Genomic DNA, 20,905 nt, shown 5'->3' with positions numbered 1-20,905 from the left:
TTTGCAGAGGTGACCAGAATTTGTCCAGCCATGAATATGAGGCCTAGTTCAGACCAATGGTAAACTACAGTTTATTTTATTCAGCAAATTTGCATACCGCCCACTACTGAAGTCTCTAGGCAGTTTACAGCATAAAACAATAGTGATGTGCATGGTCCGGAGCAGTCCGGACCAGCACCAAAGGGGAGCCTATCTTTTAGGGCGGGGAGGGCTTGTTTACCCCTCCCGCGCCTCTTTGCCCCCGCCAGTGGCCGTAATTTACTGTAAAATTGGGTCGCTGGAAACCAGCCGCCCCAGCCGCCGCCGCTTCCGCCACCCCCCCCCGCGAGCAAATTAGAGGGGAAAAAGGCTACTGCCTACAAGGAAGGGCTACTGCCGCCCTGCCGCCGCCACCCGCCACCCCCCCACGAGTGCTCACCAAGTTAGAAGACTTTAGAGAGGAGCTCGCGAACAGAGCTCCTCTCTTATCGAAGCCTCCGGCCCAACTGGGGCCTTGGGCGCGTGCGCACGCGCGCTAGAGCTCTTCTTCCACTAGAGCTTTTGCCGGAGGCCCGGTCTACCCGCCGGGAGGAAGCCGGGTAGACCGGGCCTCCGATCGCCGGAGGCCCGGTCTACCCGGCTTCCTCCCGGCGGGTAGACCGGGCCTCCGGCAAAAGCTCTAGTGGAAGAAGAGCTCTAGCGCGCGTGCGCACGAGCCCAAGGCCCCAGTTGGGCCGGAGGCTTCGATAAGAGAGGAGCTCTGTTCGCGAGCTCCTCTCTAAAGTCTTCTAACTTGGTGAGCACTCGTGGGGGGGTGGCGGGTGGCGGCGGCAGGGCGGCAGTAGCCCTTCCTTGTAGGCAGTAGCCTTTTTCCCCTCTAATTTGCTCGCGGGGGGGGGGGGGCGGCGGAAGCGGCGGCGGCTGGGGCGGCTGGTTTCCAGCGACCCAATTTTACAGTAAATTACGGCCACTGGCGGGGGCAAAGAGGCGCGGGAGGGGTAAACAAGCCCTCCCCGCCCTTAAAGCAATACCCCCCCACCCGGACCGGACCAACCAGGGCAGAACCGGTCCGGCAGTTCGGCCATTCTATAGAATGGCCGCCGGACCGGTTCGGACACACGCCTATAAAACAAACCAAGAATTTAACAGTTAAAACATATACAGTGAGGGAAATAAGTATTTGATCCCCTGCTGATTTTGTCCGTTTGCCCTCTGACACAGAAATGACCAGGCTATAATTGGAATGGTAGGTTTATTGTGGCTGTGAGAGACAGAATAACAACAAACAAACCCTCAAAAGCCCAGTGCCCAAAAGTCAGCTATGGATTTGCATTGTAGTGAGGGAAATAAGTATTCGATCCCCTATCAACCAGCAAGATTTCAGGCTCAAAGGTGTCTTTTCACTATATGCAGGTAACGAGCTGAGATGAGGAACACCCTCTGTAGGGGAGTGCTCCTAATCCCAGCTTGTTACAGTACCTGTATAAAAGACACCTGTCCATAGAAGCAAGCAATCACTCAGCTTCCAAACTCACCACCATGCCCAAGACCAAAGAGCTGTCGAAGGATGTCAGGGACAAGGTTGTAGACCTACACAAGGCTGGACTGGGCTACAAGACTATCGCCAAGCAGCTTGGTGAGAAGGTGACTACAGTTGGCACGATAACTCGCAAATGGAAGAAACACAAAATAACTGTCAATCTCCCTCGGTCTGGGGCTCCATGCAAGATCTCACCTCATGGAGTTGCAATGATAATGAGAACGGTGACAAAGCAGCCCAGAAATACACGGGGGGAACTTGTCAATGATCTCAGGGCAGCTGGAACCATAGTTACCAAGAAAACAATTGGTAACACACTACGCCGTGAAGGACTGAAATCTTGCAGTGCCCGCAAGGTCCCCCTGCTCAAGGCAGCACATGTACAGGCCCGTCTGCAGTTTGCCAATGCACATCTGAATCATCCAGAGGAGAACTGGGCGAAAGTGTTGTGGTCAGATGAGACCAAAATCGAGCTCTTTGGCATCAACTCAACTCGCCGTGTGTGGAGGAGGAGGAATGCTGCCTATGAGCCCAAGAACACCATCCCCACCGTCAAACATGGAGGTGGACACATTATGCTTTGGGGGTGTTTTTCTGCTAAGGGGACAGGACACCTTCACCACATCGAAGGGACGATGGACGGGACCATGTACTGTCAGATCTTGAGTGAGCACCTCCTTCCCTCAGCCAGGGCATTGAGAATGGGTCGTGGATGGGTATTCCAGCATGACAATGACCCAAAACACACAGCCAAGGCAACAAAGGAGTGGCTCAGGAAGAAGCACATGAAGGTCCTGGAGTGGCCCAGCCTGTCTCCAGACCTTAATCCCATAGAAAATCTGTGGAGGGAGCTGAAGGTTCAGGTTGCCAAACATCAGCCTCGAAACCTTTCTGACTTGGAGAGGATCTGCAAAGAGGAGTGGGACAACATCCCTCCTGGGTTGTGTGCAAACCTGGTGGCCAACTACAAGAAATGTCTGACCTCTGTGATTGCCAACAAGGGTTTTGCCACCAAGTACTAAGACATCTTTTGTGAAGGGACTGAATACTTATTTCCCTCACTACAATGCAAATCCATAGCTGACTTTTGGGCACTGGGCTTTTGAGGGTTTGTTTGTTGTTATTCTGTCTCTCACAGCCACAATAAACCTACCATTCCAATTATAGCCTGGTCATTTCTGTGTCAGAGGGCAAAAGGACAAAATCAGCAGGGGATCAAATACTTATTTCCCTCACTGTAAACATCTATTATATTAATTCTCCTGGGTGTGCCTTGGAATGTGCATCCCACAGCCCAGCTGATTGGCTGGGCGGTGGACATGCCTGATTGGCTGATGTGCACCCAGGATGATTGGTTGCCGCCGTGGCCCAGCCGTGGAGGCCAGATGTGGTGGGCCCAGCCGCAGAGGCAAGGCCCAGGAGGGGGAAAAGAAGTGGGGGGGGAGAAGTGGCAGTGGGGAGGAGAGGTGGTCTGGCCCGGAAGCAGAGACTGGGGCCGAGCGGGGGGAGAGGTAACTGCCGGCCCCAAAGAGCGTACAGATGCTCTGCGCAGTGTCAGCTAGTCTAATTAAAATACCCATAAAAACACACCAACTAACTAAAAAGTGTGGATGAAGAGATGTGTCTTTAGCTGTTTCCTAAAAGCCAACAGGGGTGGAGCAGCTCTAATCTCAGCAGGAAGCGCATTCCACAGCCCTGGGGCAACTACAGAGAAGGCTCACCTTTGAGTCACCAACAGACGAGCCGGTGGCACCCTCAGACAAACCTTCCCTGAAGATCTTAACAGGTGGCAGGGTTCATAACAAAGAATGTATTCTCTTAAATACCATGGGCCCAAGCCATTAAGGACTTTATAGGTAACAACCAGCACTTTGTATTTTGCCCAGAAACCTATTGGTAGCCAGTGTAGATCTTTTAGAACTGGAGTAATATGGTCTCTATGGGACATCCTGGAGACCAATCTGGCAGTTTACTATTATGAGAACAAACCTTGTGTTCATGCATTTGCTCCACTGCACGAGATAGAAGCTTCCACTTTTGAACTAATTGCAGATCCCTATGATATCCAAACTTGGGGCCTGTGGGTTGTTCAAGCTCTTGTTAGTTAACAAATCAGGGATATCAAACTATGGTGTGATAAAGGTTTGTTTCAATTAACCATAGTTTAAACAAACCATAGTTCTGTGTTTGAGCATAACAGGTGTGATGCACTGGGGTTTACTCTGTGCTTTCCTGGGATCTATCCTCAGTAGAGAGATTGCTCTGATCCCAATTTAGGAGCACATGACTCCTTCGAGGTAGGCTGCCACCACAGCTGAAGACTGAGCTAAAGCCACTGACCAGGCTCAGACACTGTTTCAACAACCTAGAACTGTCTGACTTGCGACTTACAGGCACTGTACAGCTGGAGTCCACACAACCCAGCTCTAGACAAACAGTATATTAATCTAAAAACAAACCAACAGTGGCACATGACCTTACCAGGCACATGGAGAAGAGTTTTGCAAGAAACCCTCCAGAATCTTTAAAACCAGACTGAAGCCACTTCTAAGTATATGAAATTTATTAAGAAATACTATTATTATTATTTATTAAGAAATAAAGAAATGGAGGAAATGAGGAGTAAAGAAAGGCATACAGGAATTCAAATAAATAAATAAATACAAAAACATTAAACTAACCAAGTTTTACCTTATTGATTTTATTTACCTTGGTCTAGCAATAGGCAAGTTCTTGGCTGAGAGAGCATTAATCTCTACAGCTTCTCCCTTTCTGGATACTAGTAGCAGCTGGTGGCATGGTGCCTCGTTACTGGCAACTCATTACTGTACTGGAGAAAAAATTGTGGGTGACCAGGCCCCTATTTTATAGTGATTAAAGAGGGGAAAGGTTTTCGCAGTCTTCCAGAGACAGACAGCTCTGGGATCCAGTGCAAAGAGCCAGCATATCTCTGATGGAACGCCCGGTCTTAGGCCAATCCAGGGTTGAAGTTTTCCCTCCTAACTGGAGTTTCCTTCTTAATGGGTCTGAATTTACATGTCTAAAGATAGGTCTGGTTTGAGCTAGTCACCTATTGTGAAAAATTGTTTAAGACTATCGCTTGATGGCTCTGCTATTCAATGGCAAAAGGCAAAGATTGTCATCATTTAGTAACAAGAAGGGAGGAATGTCCCCCATTCAAGGGCCTCAGGATGGAGTGGAAGTATCAGGCATTCTTGAGCTAAGATGGAAATCTGCATTTCGTCACTACAGGGAACTGTGGGTGGTTCAAAAGCAGAAGCAGCAGGTTTTTAATCTCTTCCTCTTGATCATGAAGGAAGAGAGAGGAAAGAGGAGCACACGAACCTGAGGCTCACACAAGCTCATTCACAATTATCTAAATTGTGGTTTAAACCAGTGTTTCTCAACCTTTTTGGAGTCAAGGACCGCTAAATTCTCCGTGCGGAGTTTCAAGGACTGCTACATTCTTCGTGTGGAGTTTCCTGGACCAGCAGTTAGTATGAGCCCCTGGTGGCGCAGTGGTAAAACTGCCGCCCTGTAACCAGAAGGTTACAAGTTCGATCCTGACCAGGGGCTCAAGGTTGACTCAGCCTTCCATCCTTCCGAGGTCGGTAAAATGAGTACCCAGAATGTTGGGGGCAATATGCTAAAATCATTGTAAACCGCTTAGAGAGCTCCGGCTATAGAGCGGTATATAAATGTAAGTGCTATTGCTATTGCTAAAGGGTTGTTTTAATTTATTATTTCTTGTTTACACAGTCAGACAGGTGTTATTGACTGGTTTGTTTTATCCAGACATCGAGTCCTTCCCAAGGACCTGGGATGCCAGAATTTTATTGTCAATTGTTAAAGGTATCGTTGCAGAATATAGGCTGTTCCCAGTAAAGCTGCTTTTTGTAATTGGCTGATGGTGATTTCTGTGGCCCCTATGGTGTTGAGGTGCTCTTCAAGGTCTTTTGGAACTGCACCCAGGGCGCCAATGACCACTGGGATTATTTTGGTCTTTTTCTGCCACAGCCTTTCAATTTCAATTTGTAGATCTTTGTATTTGGTGATTTTTTCTATTTCTTTTTCTTCTATTCTGCTATCTCCTGGTATTGCTATGTCGATTATTTTGACTTGTTTTTCTTTCTTCTCGACTACAGTTATATCTGGTGTATTATTATTATTATTACTACTACTACTACAACAACATTTATATCCCGCTCTTCCTCCAAGGAGCCCAGAGCGGTGTACTACATACTTGAGTTTCTCTTTCACAACAACCCTGTGAAATAGGTTAGGCTGAGAGAGAAGTGACTGGCCCAGAGTCACCCAGCTAGTATCATGGCTGAATGGGGATTTGAACTCAGGTCACCCCAGTCCTAGTCCATCACTCTAACCACTATACAACAGGCGTGAACAACTCAAATGACCTGGTGGGCCAAAACTGACCGTGACTTGGCTTATGGGGGCCGAGGTAAATTTTTAGGGTGCGGTGCTGATTATTAAAGTAACAATATCAATCAATTAATTAAATCTAAGTGAAATGAATTAGAATGAATTAAATCAAAATTTAACTTTTAAAGTTCTGGCAGACCAAGATTAATTTAAATTAAAAATAAACTGAATTAAACATTCTAATAAAATAAATACAATACAAACTGTACAAAATATATAACAATAAAATGCATTGTTCTCCCTTTCCACCTCTGCCAAATCATCACACTTAATATGGAGCACTTCTAAGGGAAAAAATTAGAAAAAATTAGAAAAAATTCTCTTAATTTTTGATAAGAAGATTACACTTTGATCCTTTACCACACAGGCGTGTATAAAAAGGAAAGAGAGAAGCGAGACGGGGAAAGAAAGGGGGAAAGAATAGGGCAGGCTTGGCTTGAGAAAGAGACAGAGGGATAGAAAAAGGAAAAGGGGATGGGGCAGGCTTGAAGGGAGAGAAAGAAAGAGAAAAAACTAGAAAAGAAAGAGATGGAAAGAGGATAGGTAGGTTTGGCTTGAGGGAGAACAAGTTTAAAACGAAACTGATGGAAAGAACTACCCCACCACACCACACAGCACCTCACTCTGCTTGCTGCTTACATTCCCCTGTCGCGAACCTCCATGTATTTTTAAAAATTCTAATGCCAGCCGGCTCGTGACCAATGGGATGGCTGACGGGTGGGGGTGGGGGTGTGAGCCAATAGTCCTTCGAACCCCCCCCCGCGAACCTCTGTGTTTTTCAAAAAATAATCTTCCAACTAGCAGATTTGGCACATAATCTGTTCCTCAGCCTCCTCTTCGCCCACCCGCCAGGCCTTATCTCGGCGCCTTGCTCACCACCGCAGGACCACCACTTTCTCTCCCCACCGTGGTTTCTACGTCCGCCCGCTTGTGTGTCTTGCCGCCTCCTCTCGCTTGCATGACACTTTTGCCAGCGCCTTTCTGGGCTCCTGCTGGCACCAAGAACCCGTCTGACTTGCCAGCAGACGGTTCCGTGAGGCTTCCTCCTGTCCCTGGGGTGGCAGAGCCTGCGCACCTCCTTCCTTCACTGGCCACCCCACGTCCGCTGTCTTCCTTCCTTACCTGCCCGTAGGCTGTCTGTTTCCCCGCCCACCTGCCGCCACCATTTGCAACCCGGCTGCCCCATCTTTCTTCCCTACCCGTCCGCCGGCATGGGTCACCGCCGGCTGCCACCATTTTCTTCCCCCGTTTTACCCCGGCAGCAGCTATAGGAAATCTCGCCTTTTCCCAACTGCGAGGCGTGCCTACACAGTTAAGTCTATTAACTGCGCAAGCGCATCTTGCAATTGGGAAGCGATGCCGGGCCAGACAGAAGGCCACAGCATCGCTCTGGTATCAGCAGCCGCTGCCACTGCGGGGCGTAGAAAGCTCACCCCGCCCCAGCCATCCCCATGGCCACATGGCGGCTGGAACTTGAAGATTATTTTTTGAAAAACATGGAGGTTCGCAGCAGGGTAGGGTGTTAATTTCCCAAGGCGCGGACCGGCACTCAACTCATCGCAGACCGGTGGTTGAGAAACTGTGGTTTAGACTCTTCTTTCACATATTTTGCATCAACCTATCTGCCACACCTGGATTTTATCTGGATCATGATATACCCAGATATAATCCATTTTGCTTCCTTATATTCAAGCATTCTTTTTTCCGCTGATCCTGTTTTTTTCTTTCTTTTTTCTTTCTCTTTTTTTAAAAAAAATCATTTAAAACACTGAATAAAATTGGACCAGAACTTTTCATTTCCCCCTAAACACAGTCAGTGGCAACCAAACACGACAAACAGAACTCACCATATTCAACAATTCCGGTCCTTTCACAGAAATGAAATTCAGTCCAGACTCATTTGCAACTGCCTAGTAAAAAAAGGTAACGACATATTCGTTAATAAACTATTTATTAGGGATGTACCTGGAACCATTCCGGAGGCAGCGGGAGTGTTCCCTTAAGGGCAGGTGAGGTTGCACTTACCCCTTCCACTGTATTTTCCCTGCCGGCGCTCCGTTGTATCGAAGCTCCTCAGGGCAGCAGCATACCTCCCTGCTGCCTTGTTGTCCTTATCGGCTGGAAGTACTGGCCATGCGTGTGCGAGCGTGCACATGACGGGTGCATGCGCGCCCGGTACTTCCAGCCACTTCCGGCCAGTGAGGGCAATGGGGCAGCAGGGAGGTACGCTGACACCCCGAGGGCCTTTGATACAACGGAGCACCAGTGGGGGAAATGCGGTGGGAGAGGTAAGTGCACCCTCCCCCGCCCTTAAGAGAACACCCCCGCCACCTCTGAAAGCCGGAACAGCCCTAGTGGCCGAAACGTTTTGGGCTCAAGCCTACTATTTATTATGTCATGTTAGAATATTTTTATCCTGCCTAGGTTTCCACAATACTAATCTTCACATTTAGAATCAGACGGCTCCGGTTCAAGTAGAGTTGCCATGCCCCCCCCCCTGGAATTTTGGGTTTCACCTGGATTTTAAGCATCTCACCCAGATTACTTAGCCCACCCAGATTTCAGCTTCCATTAAAAAAAAGTGTGTGTGGGGCGGGCGGGGGGGACTAAGCTCTAGCCCTTGTAGAAGCAGAGTTATGGAGCAAAATGTGTAGTCACTACTCTGCTCAAAAATTATTTTCAAGCCAATTTACAAATTAGGCAGCTGGATCGGGAAAGCCAGAATATGGCAACCCTAGGTTCAAGTGATCTGTTCTCTGCCAGGAGCACAGATCAGAAAACCTCTTGAGTCGTTGCTATTCTAAAGCTCCCCCACCCCACAGCTATATATGTAATGACAGACTGAGTTTGGAAATTTTCACAGAAAGAAGGAACCAGAAGATGGATGCTGGAATCAAGAGATTTAAGTGGTCCCCTTTTATTTCCTGAGGGAGATCCAAATGATGTCACACCCTCCACGACAGACATTCCAAATATTTCTGAGTTTCTCAAGGATGCAGAAAGAGATCCACATCACACTGAGCTGGTCAAGCTTCAAATCCTGAATATGATTTAAGAGAAACTTTCCAAAACTCAGGCAAAAGGGCCCGATTCATGAGACATCTATGTAAGTATGCAAGATACAAGGATAGGAGCGTTTAAAATTCCAGTTTGATTTGCTTGTTGATTCATGAGCAAATATGATTCTTTTGCTTGTTTGCTCTGTAATCTTTCTTAAGAAGCATGTACTTCGTGAATGTCCATCCTTTTCAAACAAACATTCCACTTATGTGATTTTTAATTTGATCACAGTTCTCTGCTAAATAAATCAGATCTCCATATTATGCTATCCTTACAGATAAAGAGCAGGGAAAAGAAACCCACTCTGTGTTCTAGTTATACATCCTAGCGGAATCCCTAGAGTGGAACCTTTGCCCGCAGGCAAGTAGGGAAGTTGTCTCAAGGGAGAAAAGGGAAGAAAAGCAAAGGTGACAGCATGTCCTCATTTGAAACAATTAAATGTGCAGGGCATTTAATTGGCAAAACTGTATCTCTCTAGTGGTGGTAGAGACAGCATTCTTTATTCAGTTAATGAAAGAATAAGACAGAGATTTTTGAAAAACAAAAAACCCTATGTGGTGAGATTTGAAAACCTAGGACAACCTGCCTAAAATCTCCCCCACTAGGCAGAAGTGGGTGTACACAGCTCATTATATTGCACTTGAAGCAAGAGTGGTGGGATCCAACAGCAACTAATAAACAGATACTGGTGAGCAGAGATAAAAATGGAGGGGCGAAATGGGGGGAGATAATTTTGAGCATACCACTCTGAGCAGAGTTTTCCTTTATTTTCTGGTTGACTAGAGTTGGGAAAGGTTAGGAAAAATGAAGGTTCAGTACCTCCCTGTACCTGAATAAGACTGAACTGATTGAGCACTGCCAACAGGAGGGCTTGAGTTTGAGAATTTAAGTGCTGATGAGTTGAAAATCCTCCTTATCAAATATAATGAAAAGTCAGATCCAGACATGGCTAAATTAAAGGCTGAAGAGCTTATACTCAGGTGGAAACTAGAAGTCCACAAGAGAAAGGAATGTGAAAAAGGAGTTGGAAATCCAGAGCTAGGTGCAATAAGAATAATGGAAACATGATTTAGAGATGCTGCATTTGCAGAGTCAATAGCCTCATCCAGACATTATAACTGGAGTATAGGCTCTGAAAAAGAGAGGCAGAAGTCCTGCCTGGCACATCAACCACTCTCCTCTGTCTGTCATGGGTCCATCACACCTACAACCTTCATCTGAAGAGGTGAAACTTGTAAGTGTGATGGAGGGCCTGGATGGGAAGGAGGTCAGCTTCCTTCTCAGGCTCAATCGTTGTCTTTGACTTTGAGTAGCTGTACAAGACTTAGAGTTGATGGTTTCTTTGGGATCATATGTTACTAATCCTGGTGGATACGGGTTGCTTCATTTATAATGGATCTTTGCTATGACTTTTTGAATGAACAATGCTGGTTGTTGAATATTTGGTCTCCTTACGAGCAGTATGACTCAGCTTATTTAGACTGACTGCATGCAGGAGTTTCAAGGTTCATGATTGTAAATTGAAGCCCTCTGGGCGTTTTGTTAAATGTATATATAGCTCTCTTTCAATGTGATTTCTTACATACAAAATGCTATCCTTAGAAAGAACACAGAGCTGATAAGGTATGAGATTTGAATTGCTGTTTCAATCTTAACAATGTTTATTATATTGTTTACTATAGAATTGATGATAATACTTTTATTCTGTAGTCCTTTGTGAGGAAGCCTCTGCGAAAAACACTGAATATCCGGACAGTTTTTAAGGACTTACCAGTGAAAGAATTATTATTACAAGCTCCAGACAACAGAACGGACTATTATTACAACACATCTCTTTATGTCAAGGACTTACAAACGAAAGAATTATTATCTTCACAAGTCTCAGCAGGACGGACAATCATTACAGCGTATTTCTTTGTCTACCACTTTGCAAAATAGTTAAATTGTTTTGGTGTTCTGTTGTTACATCATAGTCCTTCATACTGATTTTGCAAGACTGGTATTTTTACCATCTTCATTATTCTGTGCTCTGGGCAATTTTGAGGATTTTCTAGTGGTTATTTAAAGAGTTTAAAGAATTATTTAAGGAATCCAAGACACATATATTAAAAAATATAATTATTTAATTTTTGAATTTGTATATTTATATATATTTGCTGTTTGCACATGGTTTGTTTGCTGGTTTTGGTTTGTTCTTCACACGTGTGGCCCTTTTGTTATATGTTCCACTTCAGTGACAACGGCAAAGGCATCATCTCATACTGCATGGGAGGAAGGCAATAGGAAACCCCTCCTGTATTAACCACATGGCTCTGTGGTTGCCAGGAGTTGACACCGACTTGACGGCACAATCTTTCCTCTCCTTTTTATATTTACAATTACAGAAATAAATGTTCTTTTGGATTCCAAGTTCTATTTTTTTTTTTAATTCAGCTGCATTACATCCTGAAATTGGGGGTGGCTCCTCCACTGAAGGGGACCAAGGAGAAAATCATCTGCAAAACTTGAAGCTTGTGAATGGAGTCACCCCACTTCTGGACAACTTCCATCCACTGAAGAGATAGAACATTCACAGTTGTCCAATTTTCCTTTTAATCTGATAAACAACTTACCTTGGCAAGTAATGTTTTGCCGCAGCCTGGAGGGCCAGCAAGCAGTATGCCAGCTGGAGCAGTGAGCCCAAGAGCTCTGAATTGCTCAGGATTCTGCACAGGTGCCTAGAACAGAATAATTAACATGCAGAGGTCAAACTAAAAAGGGGAATGTGGTTTTGCTTGCAATAGTGAATTTTTTCAAAGGTATTGATGAAAGACTCAGAAACTGTGTTGTTGTTTTTTTAACGTGGAACTCAAAGATGACTTAGTTGGTAGCACTCACTGTCACCTCAGGTATAGAGACATATACTGAAAGGAGGAGGAATGAAGGCCAAGAAATGAATTCATTGCATGTGTTGAGGACTTCAAGGGGGAAATCACATGGAAGGAGAACGTCTTAGAAAAACTCAATCTCCCATATTTTCCCATCCGACCTCAGCATAGTCAACCAAAGAAGGGCACACAGCATGCATAGGTACTCACACATGGCAGTGTGAGATAGAGGGCAACTGTTAAGAAAACTGGGTATCATAAACAAATACTACTGGACTAAATTGGTAGAAAATCTTGCACTCTTCCTTTTGTCCATACTAATAACTTACTCTTGCCCCCTTTATTGTTGGAATAACTCAGATGCCTTCATGTACAATAGTACTTGGCAACAAAATAATTTAGCTGCCAAATAAATCTCATGTATTTTATTGTCATCTGTTACATTAATATAATATGAATACAACAGATGCATTCTGAGTAGTAGGATCTTTGCAGGAATTATACAACAATTGAAATAATTCACATTTGCAGCCATTCATAACTCCATTGTCTGGTGCAGATTTAATAGTGGCTCACTGCAGCTCATAGTTTGCAAACTGGGAATTGGACTTGTGGATGCATGTTTCCACTCTCCACTTTTCATTGACATTAACCATGGGGTTATATGGGTATAGATGCTGTCGTGAACACTAATCAGGTTTCCTTATAACTACTGCCTGCCAATCCACTTCAAATCATGGTTTCAAATTCTTATTTATAGGGGAACCATAGATAGCATTAACTAGGTTAGTGTTGCTTGACTACTGCAATGCACTCTATGTGGGGCTGCCTTTGTACATAGTCCGGAAACTGCAACTGGTACAGAATGAGACAGCCAGGTTGGTCTACAGAGCAATACAAAGAGACCATATTACTCCTATATTAAAAGAATGACACTGGCTACCAATAAGTTTGCAGGAAAAATACAAGGTGTTTGGTTATAACCTATAAAGCCCTAAACAGCTTAGGCCTGGATATCTAAGAGAACGTCTTCTTCACTTGAGCCCCATTGCCCATTGAGAAAATCTGGAGAGGTTCGTCTGCAGTTGCCACCAGCTCGTCTGGTAGTTACACAGGGACTGGCCTTATCTGTTTCCGCCCTGAGACTCTGGATTTTGTTCCTTGCTGAAATAAGAGCCTCCCCATCTCTGTCAGCTTGTAAAAATTCTTTAAGAACATATTTATTCACCCAAGCTTTTTAACTAGACTTGTGGTTTTTAATTGTTTTAAGTTTTGTTTTAATTTGTTTTATGTTGCTGTAAACTGCCCAGAAACAGAACTTTGGGACGGTGTACAAATATAACAAACAAGCACCCCAAAGGCAGGGGGAGTGAGCATGCAATTCTGAGGCTTGCTACCAATTTGCAAACCATGAGCTGTAAGGAGTCAAGAATTACATCTGAACTAGACCTATAGGGGTAAAGCTTCACTCCTTACATTAAATCAGAGCCCAAGCGATAAAATAAAGATAAAAGGAAATTGCTCTTAGAATAATGCTTTATATTTTGCCAGCCTAAGGGATCCTTGCATTTACCTGCATCCAACTCTTTCACAAAAGCTACTAGCACATGGACTATTCCTCAGAGTACTGGCTTCTGCTTTCTAAACATTTTAGTGCTTGAATGACTATACCATAGGCCACTGCACTGAAAAAGGAAGTGCAGAAGATAATGTATTTGTGAAAGGGAATTCTAATTGCCTGGAATTTGTAATTACTTGAAATAGTTACTTGGAACCATCTGTGCTGTTTCCTTTTATGAACTGATCCCTTTCCCTGCACTGGTATTCTCAAGTTACATACAGGCCTGACCAAAAGGAAGGGTTCTGGCTGAGCAACGACAATGCTGTAATTAACTGAAAGGGATCAATTTCAAAGAGCAATGTTTCAAGTTTGCTGCAGAGTTCAGATATCAAGCTAATGCAGGTAGCCTGCTTTCACCCTCATATACTGTCAAGCACAACATGCCTTGGATGCAGACAGTCTGCCACAGCTGAAGTTCATAATTTATTAATCACAATAAATGAATAAATAAAATTTGGAAGATATTTCAGCCTTGCACACATTGATAAGGTTGTGTAAAAACTTCCACACCTACCAGTATTGCCATGATGAGCTCCTCCCGAATGTCCTCCAGGGCTCCAATATCTGCCCATGTCACATCAGGAACTGTGACAAAACCTTCTCTCTTGGCAGAGGGTTGTACCGAGGAGAGTGCAATAATGAAATCATTCATCTCAATGCATAGCTTTTGCAGCTGATCCTCCCCTAGGGGGTTTGGTTCCTTTAGCAACTCAAGCAGTCTCTGCAATTCACCCTAAACAAGGAAGACCAATTGTAGGAGGAAAACAACAGAAGAATGGGTGGATTAGAAGGGGGAACCCCCTAAGATTTACATATGGATTTTAGAAAATTGTAAAAGAAGAACAACAAATTTAAGTTTGCATGGATTGATTACAGATAGGCCTTTGACTCATTGCCTCACACAGGGATACTAAAATGTTTAGAGAGACAACTGGTGTCAGCAAAAACATTCAGATATTTATAAAAAAGCAATGAGCATGTGGAGTACACAGTTAACAATCAATGGCGAGACACTTGGACAGGTTAGCATTAGAAGAGGTATTTTCCAAGGGGACTCATTATCCCCACTGTTGTTTGTAATCGCCATGACTCCACTTTCACAAATATAAAACAAAAACAGGCCTTGGATACCAAACATCTAAAACATCAAATAAAATAAACCATCTGTTCTATATGGATGATTTGAAGTTGTATGGAAGGTCTCAATTAGAAATTGAACCACTGCTAAATACTGTTCACATATTTAGTAGCAATATAGCAATGGAGTTTGGACTAGATAAGTGTGCTGCATTAATAATGAACAAAGGGAAAATAACAAACATGGAAGGAATAGAAATGCCTAATGGAAACATCAAGAATTTGGAAGAGAAAGAACACTACAAATACTTGGGAATTCTTCAGGCTGATAACATCAAACATACTGAAGTTAAAAGAAAAATTGGAAGTGGAGAAAGTGGAAGTAGAAAAAATTGAAATTGGAAAAATTGGAACTCAGGAGAGTTAGAAAAATTTTAAAGACCAAACTCAGTGGTGGGAACAATACAGAAGCCATTAACTCCTGAGCTATACCCATTAGATACACTGCAGAAATAAAAGACTGGATTCAGGCAGAGCTAGAACTTGAAGAAAGAAACAGAGGGTTTAATACTGGCTGCACAAGAACAGGCATTAAGAACAAATGCAATAAGAGCCAAAGTTGAAAAATCAACAACAAACAGCAAGTGCCACCTTTGTAAAGAAGCAGATGAAACAGTGGACCACTTAATTAACTGTTGCAAAAAGATCACACAGACTGACTACAAACAAAGGCATGACAAAGTAGCAGCAATGGTACATTGGAACATCTGCAAAAAATACAAGCTACCTGTAGTCAAAGATTGGTGGGACCACAAAACTGAAAAAGTTGTAGCAAATGAAGATGTAAAAATATTATGGGACTTCCGACTACAAACAGATAAACATCTGCTACACAATAGACCAGATATAACTGTAGTCGAGAAGAAAGAAAAACAAGACAAAATAATTGACACAGCAATACCAGGAGACAGCAGATTAGAAGAAAAAGAAATAGAAAAAAACTACAAAATATAAAGACCTTCAAATCGAAATTGAAAGGTTGTGGCAGAAGAAGACCAAAATAATCCCAGTAGTAATTGGCACCCTAGGTGCAATTCCAAAACACCATAAAGAGCACCTCAATACCATAGGGGTCACGGAAATTACCATCAGTCAATTACAAAAAACAACTTTCCTGGGAACAGCTTACATTTTGCAATGATATCTATCATAATAACAACAACGACAATAAAATTCAGCCATCCCAGGTCCCTGTCTGGATAAAACAAACCAGTCAATATCACCTGTCTGACTGTGTGAATAAAGAATAATAAAAAAGGGGGGACCTAATCCCCCCCAACCTGCCCTATTTTAATAAATGGGCAGAATATTCATGAGCAGAGACAATTAACAGACAAGCACATGGGCAGAGGTAATTGAACCCTATGACGAGGGGTGGGAGGGCTTGAACAAAAAGAGTGGGGAATTTATCAGCTTGAAGAACACTCCCTCAAAACAGTCACAAGCCCTTCTGATTCTGAGTTGGAAAGATGTGTAAAATTATTTGGTTTTCTCACCAGCCATTTCACAGCTTTGTGTTTCTGAGAGGGAAGGACTGAAGGAGTTGGAACTAAACATCAGTTCCCCACCATCCCACCCCATAAAAACACCCAAAAACCTGAAAGTTGCATACGAAGTGAGAGGGCAGGCACTCTAGTCTTTTTCTTACTAACTTTTGTTTTTCCACCATGCTCAACCACAGGCTCAACTAACACCGGCACATCAGGGATATACTGCAACTTTTTGTTGAGGGAACATTCTTGTCCCATATATTTTCCTCCCCCTGACTGGACAAGTGGCTCAGGGAGACACAACATGAACAGACAAATGGCAGGAAGTGAAAGAGGCCAGCAACTCCTCCCCTTGCTGCTCTTGAGATCCTAACATAGATATGCAGGAAAAAACAGGTTGCTTACCTGTAACTGATGATCTGGTAGAGATCCGTCGATATCCATAAGAATGGGTTCTGCGCCTGCACAGGAGTCACGCAGTAGCCATGCCTGAGCTTGTCAAAGCGCCGAAGCCACGCCCCCACGCTGAGCGTTCTATATAAGGCGTGTCTTTGGCGCGAAGTCCCTCAGTTCTTGGACGACCGCCGTGGAGGACGACCATCCAGAAGACGAAGGTGAGTTCATCCAAGGTAAGTGCTCAATAAAGGACGTTGCAAAGGGCTGCACACCGCAATGCACATAAAGGTAGTCCTACTGCAGAGGGGAGGTCGGGAGGGTCTTATGGATATCGACGGATCTCTACCAGATCAGTTACAGGTAAGCAACCTGTTTATCTGGATCGAGATCCGTCGATACCCATAAGAATGGGTGTCTAGCGAGCTCCAAAAAAGGAGGAGGGGAGCAGTAGGAATCAAGGCAGCACCCTTTTTAAGATGCTTCTCCCGAATGAAGCCTCTGCAGCAGAACGTACATCTATGGCATAGTGTTTGATAAACGGGGACTCAGAGGACCATGTAGCTGCTTTGCAGATGTCCGTGAAAGAAACCCCCACTAGGTGTGCAGCTGAGGAAGCATGGGCCCTAATGGAGTGGGCCCGTATAGCTTCTGGAGGTGCTTTGTTTTGTAGCTTGTATGTGAACAATATCACCTGCACCAACCATCTCGACAGTTGTTGTCTGGAGACTGGGGAGCCTTTGGAAGAGCCCTGGTATGACACGAAGAGACGTTTGGAGACTCTAAAGTCTTGTGTTCTGGACATATAGAACAGCAGAGCACGGCGCACATCCATAGTGTGCAAGGATCTCTCTAAGGAAGTGGAAGGAAGTCTGAAAAACGTAGGCAGGATGATATCCTGATTGAGGTGGAAGGAAGACACTACTTTAGGTAAAAAAGAAGGATCCAGACGCATTCGGACTTTGTCTGGATAAAAGATAGTATAAGGGGAGTCTACCCTGAGTGCTGTGAGTTCACCGACACGTCTAGCGGTAGTAATTGCTATCAGAAAAGCAGTCTTCCAGGAGACTAGTTTTAACGAACATGTGGCCATGGGCTCAAAAGGAGGCTGAGTGAGGGATGAAAGAACCAGAGATAGGCTCCATGGTTCTACAGGAGGCTTAACTGGCGGGTACACATTCGAGAGACCTTTTAGAAAGGCCTTACTCAACGGATGGGAAAACAAAGTCTTTCCATCACTGCCCGGGTGTTGTGCGGAGAGGGCAGCCAGATGGACCTTAAGGGAGACATTTGCAAGACCTTGAGTTTTTAGTATCGTTAGGTAACGTAAGACTTCCTTGATCGAAGCCTGCTTGGGTAAAAACCCTCTTGACCTTGCATATATTTTAAAACGGTGCCATTTGCTCTGATAATTCTTACGAGTGGATGCCTTCCGTTGGTTGAGCAGAATTCGTTTTAGGAGAGTATCCGCCAGGCGGTCAGATGAAGAGTGAGTACGTCCGGGTGCAAGATCTGGCCGTCGTCTTGTGTCAGCAGATCTAGGCGCCGAGGTAAGTGGTGGTAACAGTTCTTGGACAGTCTGCGTAGCCGCGGAAACCAAGGTTGTCTTGGCCACCACGGGGTAATCAAGATCCCGTTGGTCGGTTGAGACAGCAGATGTGCCACTACCCTGGGTATCAGTGGGAGTGGGGGAAACATGTACGGAGTCTCTTCGGACCAGTTCAGCTGAAAGGCATCCCCTAGAGAACGAGCATCGTGGCCCGCTCTCGAGCAGTAACGGGAACATTTTGTATTCGTGGAACAAGCAAAGAGATCTATGGAGGGAAACATCCATTGGTCGAAGAGCGGGGTCAAGACTTCTGAATGTAGTTCCCATTCGTGTTGGTGATCTTTCAAAAAGACCCGACTAAGGTCGTCCGCTAATACATTCTCCAGGCCTTTGATGTGTACTGCTGTAGGGGCAATCTGGTGTTGGATGCACCAGTGCCACAGCTGGACGCTGAGGGCACACAGGCTCCGAGACACCGTTCCGCCCTGACGGTTGATGTATGCTTGTGCAGTTGTGTTGTCGAGCTGGACTTGAACAATTTGGCCTTGTATGATTGGAAGAAAAGCTCGCAGAGCCAGAAAAACTGCTAGTAGCTCTAGGAAATTTATGTGTAGTAGGGCTTGTTGAGGAGACCACCTGCCTTGGATCTTGTGCCCGTTGCAATGTGCACCCCAACCCTGTAGAGATGCATCTGTGGTCAGCCAGACAGTAGGGGAGGGATTTTGAAAGGGGACCCCACTGAGCAGATTATCTCGGCGCGTCCACCACGTAAGAGAACGAAGGACTTGAGGAGGCATTAGCAAGCGTTTGTCTTGATTGTCCCTGCATGGGTGAAAGACAGAAAGAAACCATAGTTGAAGCTTGCGCATTTTTAGGCGAGCGAAGTGTATAATCGCATTGCACGAAGCCATCAGCCCTAAGAGGCGTTGGACGGCAAGGGCTGGTTGGGTAGGTTGATGCTGGAAGAGATGAATCAGGTCTCCAATACAGTTGAACCTGTCCTCTGGTAAGAATGCTTTCTGCACTCTGGTGTCCAAAACTGCTCCTATGTAGGGGATAACTGGAACCGGTTGTAGATGTGACTTTTTCCAATTGATTTGAACACCTAGGTCGTGGAGAAGATCTATCACATAACGGATATGCGAAAGTAACTCTTCTTTGGTCTTCGCTGCCAGAAGCCAGTTGTCTAGGTATGGATAGATAGCAATCCCTCTGGTATGCAGGTGTGCAATCACCACAGCCATGCATTTTGTAAAAACCCTCGGTGTGGTAGACAGTCCGAAGGGCAATACATTGTATTGGTACACTTCCCGTCCGACGGTGAAACGTAAATACTTTCGGTGGCAAGGTTGAATACTTATATGAAAATAGGCGTCCTTGAGGTCCAGCGTTGCAAGCCACTCTTCTCCTTGAAGGAGAGGTAGGATGTGCTGCAACGCCATCATGCGGAATTTTCGGACGCGAATGAATTGGTTCAGGCGACGGAGATCCATAATGGGTCGTATACCTCCATCCCGTTTGGGAATTTGGAAGTAATGGGAGTAGAACCCGTCTAGCCTGTCTGCCCATGACACCGGGGATATTGCCCCTTTGCGAAGATCCTTCACCTCTTCCCTCAGGAGATCCGATGCAGGAGTGAGCTTCATCCCCATAAACCGAGGAACGGTCTTGAATTCGAGTGCATAGCCTGAGCTCACAATTTTCAGGACCCATTTGTCTGATGTTATATGGTGCCATGCGGGGACATGGCTGGCCAGCCTGATGGTTGGCTGGGACGGAATAGTCGGTGGTGAGGACGGTACCCCCGCTGGCTGGGAAGGGGAGAGAGGAGGAGGTGTCAATGGGCAATTGCAATTTTCAAAGACGCTTTTGGTTGTCCTGCGTCTTGGAACGTTGGGGTTGAGAAGCTTTATGCCTCTGCTGGTAGGCACGCTTTTGATATGGGGTATATGGCTTTCTGAAATCCCGGCGATCTTGGGTTCGATAGTTGGGCCGGTATTTTCCATAATTGGGTCGGTATCTTGATGACTGCCCGGAGGATGATGGGGCAGCGGTGAAGGTCTTTGCCGTGAACTTGGATTTTTTTAACTGTTCCATTGTGGCGTCTGTGGTGGTGCTGAAAAGACCCGAGCCATCGAAAGGGAGGCCTTCGATCTTTTCTTTCATGTCCATCTGGAGATTAGTGGGCCGCAACCAAGCATGCCTGCGTAGAGTGATAGCCGCTGTCATGGCCCTGGACTCACTCTCCGCTAGGTGTTTAGAAATGCTTAGCTGGCGACGAGTTAAATCCCCAGTGTTTTCCAAGGTCTGGCGGAACTTAGCCCTAAACTCATGTATAGGCAAAGTTTCCAGGTCTTTTTCCAAAAGTTCCCAGAGGCCATGTGTGTATTTGGCCGTGCAGGCTGCATAGTTGGCCACTTTGATCGAAAGGCACGAAGTCGAATACACCTTCCTGCCTAAAAGGTCTAGTTTTCTGCCCTCTTTATCCGGAGGAACTGTATGGCGTCTACCTGACTTGGAAGAAGTGGCGCAATCAATAACAAGAGAATTGGGCGCCGGGTGCTTCAACAAATATTCATTGTCCTTATCTTGTACTCGGTAGAGGCTCTCAAGTTTCTTGGAAGTTGGTGTGGAGGTGTGGAGTACCTCCCAAGCACATTTAGCAGCTCTAGTGATCACTGGTAACATAGGGAGTGCCACCGGAGCGGTAGATTGAGACTGAAGCATAAAGTTGTATACCGGATCGTCTATTGTTGCCAAAGGAGAGCGAATGTCTAGCCCCAGGGAATCCGCCATCGCACGAATGTGCTTGTGGTAAGCTTTTAGCTC

The 20,905-nt window shown here is 45.2% G+C and overlaps 1 protein-coding gene across 14 annotated transcripts in view; it reads right to left on the bottom strand.

Moving 5' to 3' along the window:
• Nucleotides 1-20,905, bottom strand: part of NVL (nuclear VCP like) — a 172,077-nt gene that overhangs the window by 104,557 nt on the left and 46,615 nt on the right. For all 14 annotated transcript variants that reach the window (XR_008319197.1, XR_008319200.1, XR_008319198.1 and 11 more), the window contains exons 14-16: nucleotides 14,022-14,240; nucleotides 11,632-11,736; nucleotides 7,807-7,869 (exon numbers count right to left, since the gene is read on the bottom strand). Coding sequence is in view for 8 of the 14 variants with exons in the window: in XM_053308106.1 (XP_053164081.1) it covers nucleotides 7,807-7,869; nucleotides 11,632-11,736; nucleotides 14,022-14,240 (387 nt within the window). In the remaining 6 variants the exon portion in view is untranslated. The remainder of the gene's footprint in view (nucleotides 1-7,806; nucleotides 7,870-11,631; nucleotides 11,737-14,021; nucleotides 14,241-20,905) is intronic.

This window comes from Hemicordylus capensis, chromosome 1, assembly GCF_027244095.1.
Source record: "Hemicordylus capensis ecotype Gifberg chromosome 1, rHemCap1.1.pri, whole genome shotgun sequence".
NCBI classification, from domain to species: domain Eukaryota; kingdom Metazoa; phylum Chordata; class Lepidosauria; order Squamata; family Cordylidae; genus Hemicordylus; species Hemicordylus capensis.
This window is presented reverse-complemented; position numbering and strand designations above follow the sequence as displayed.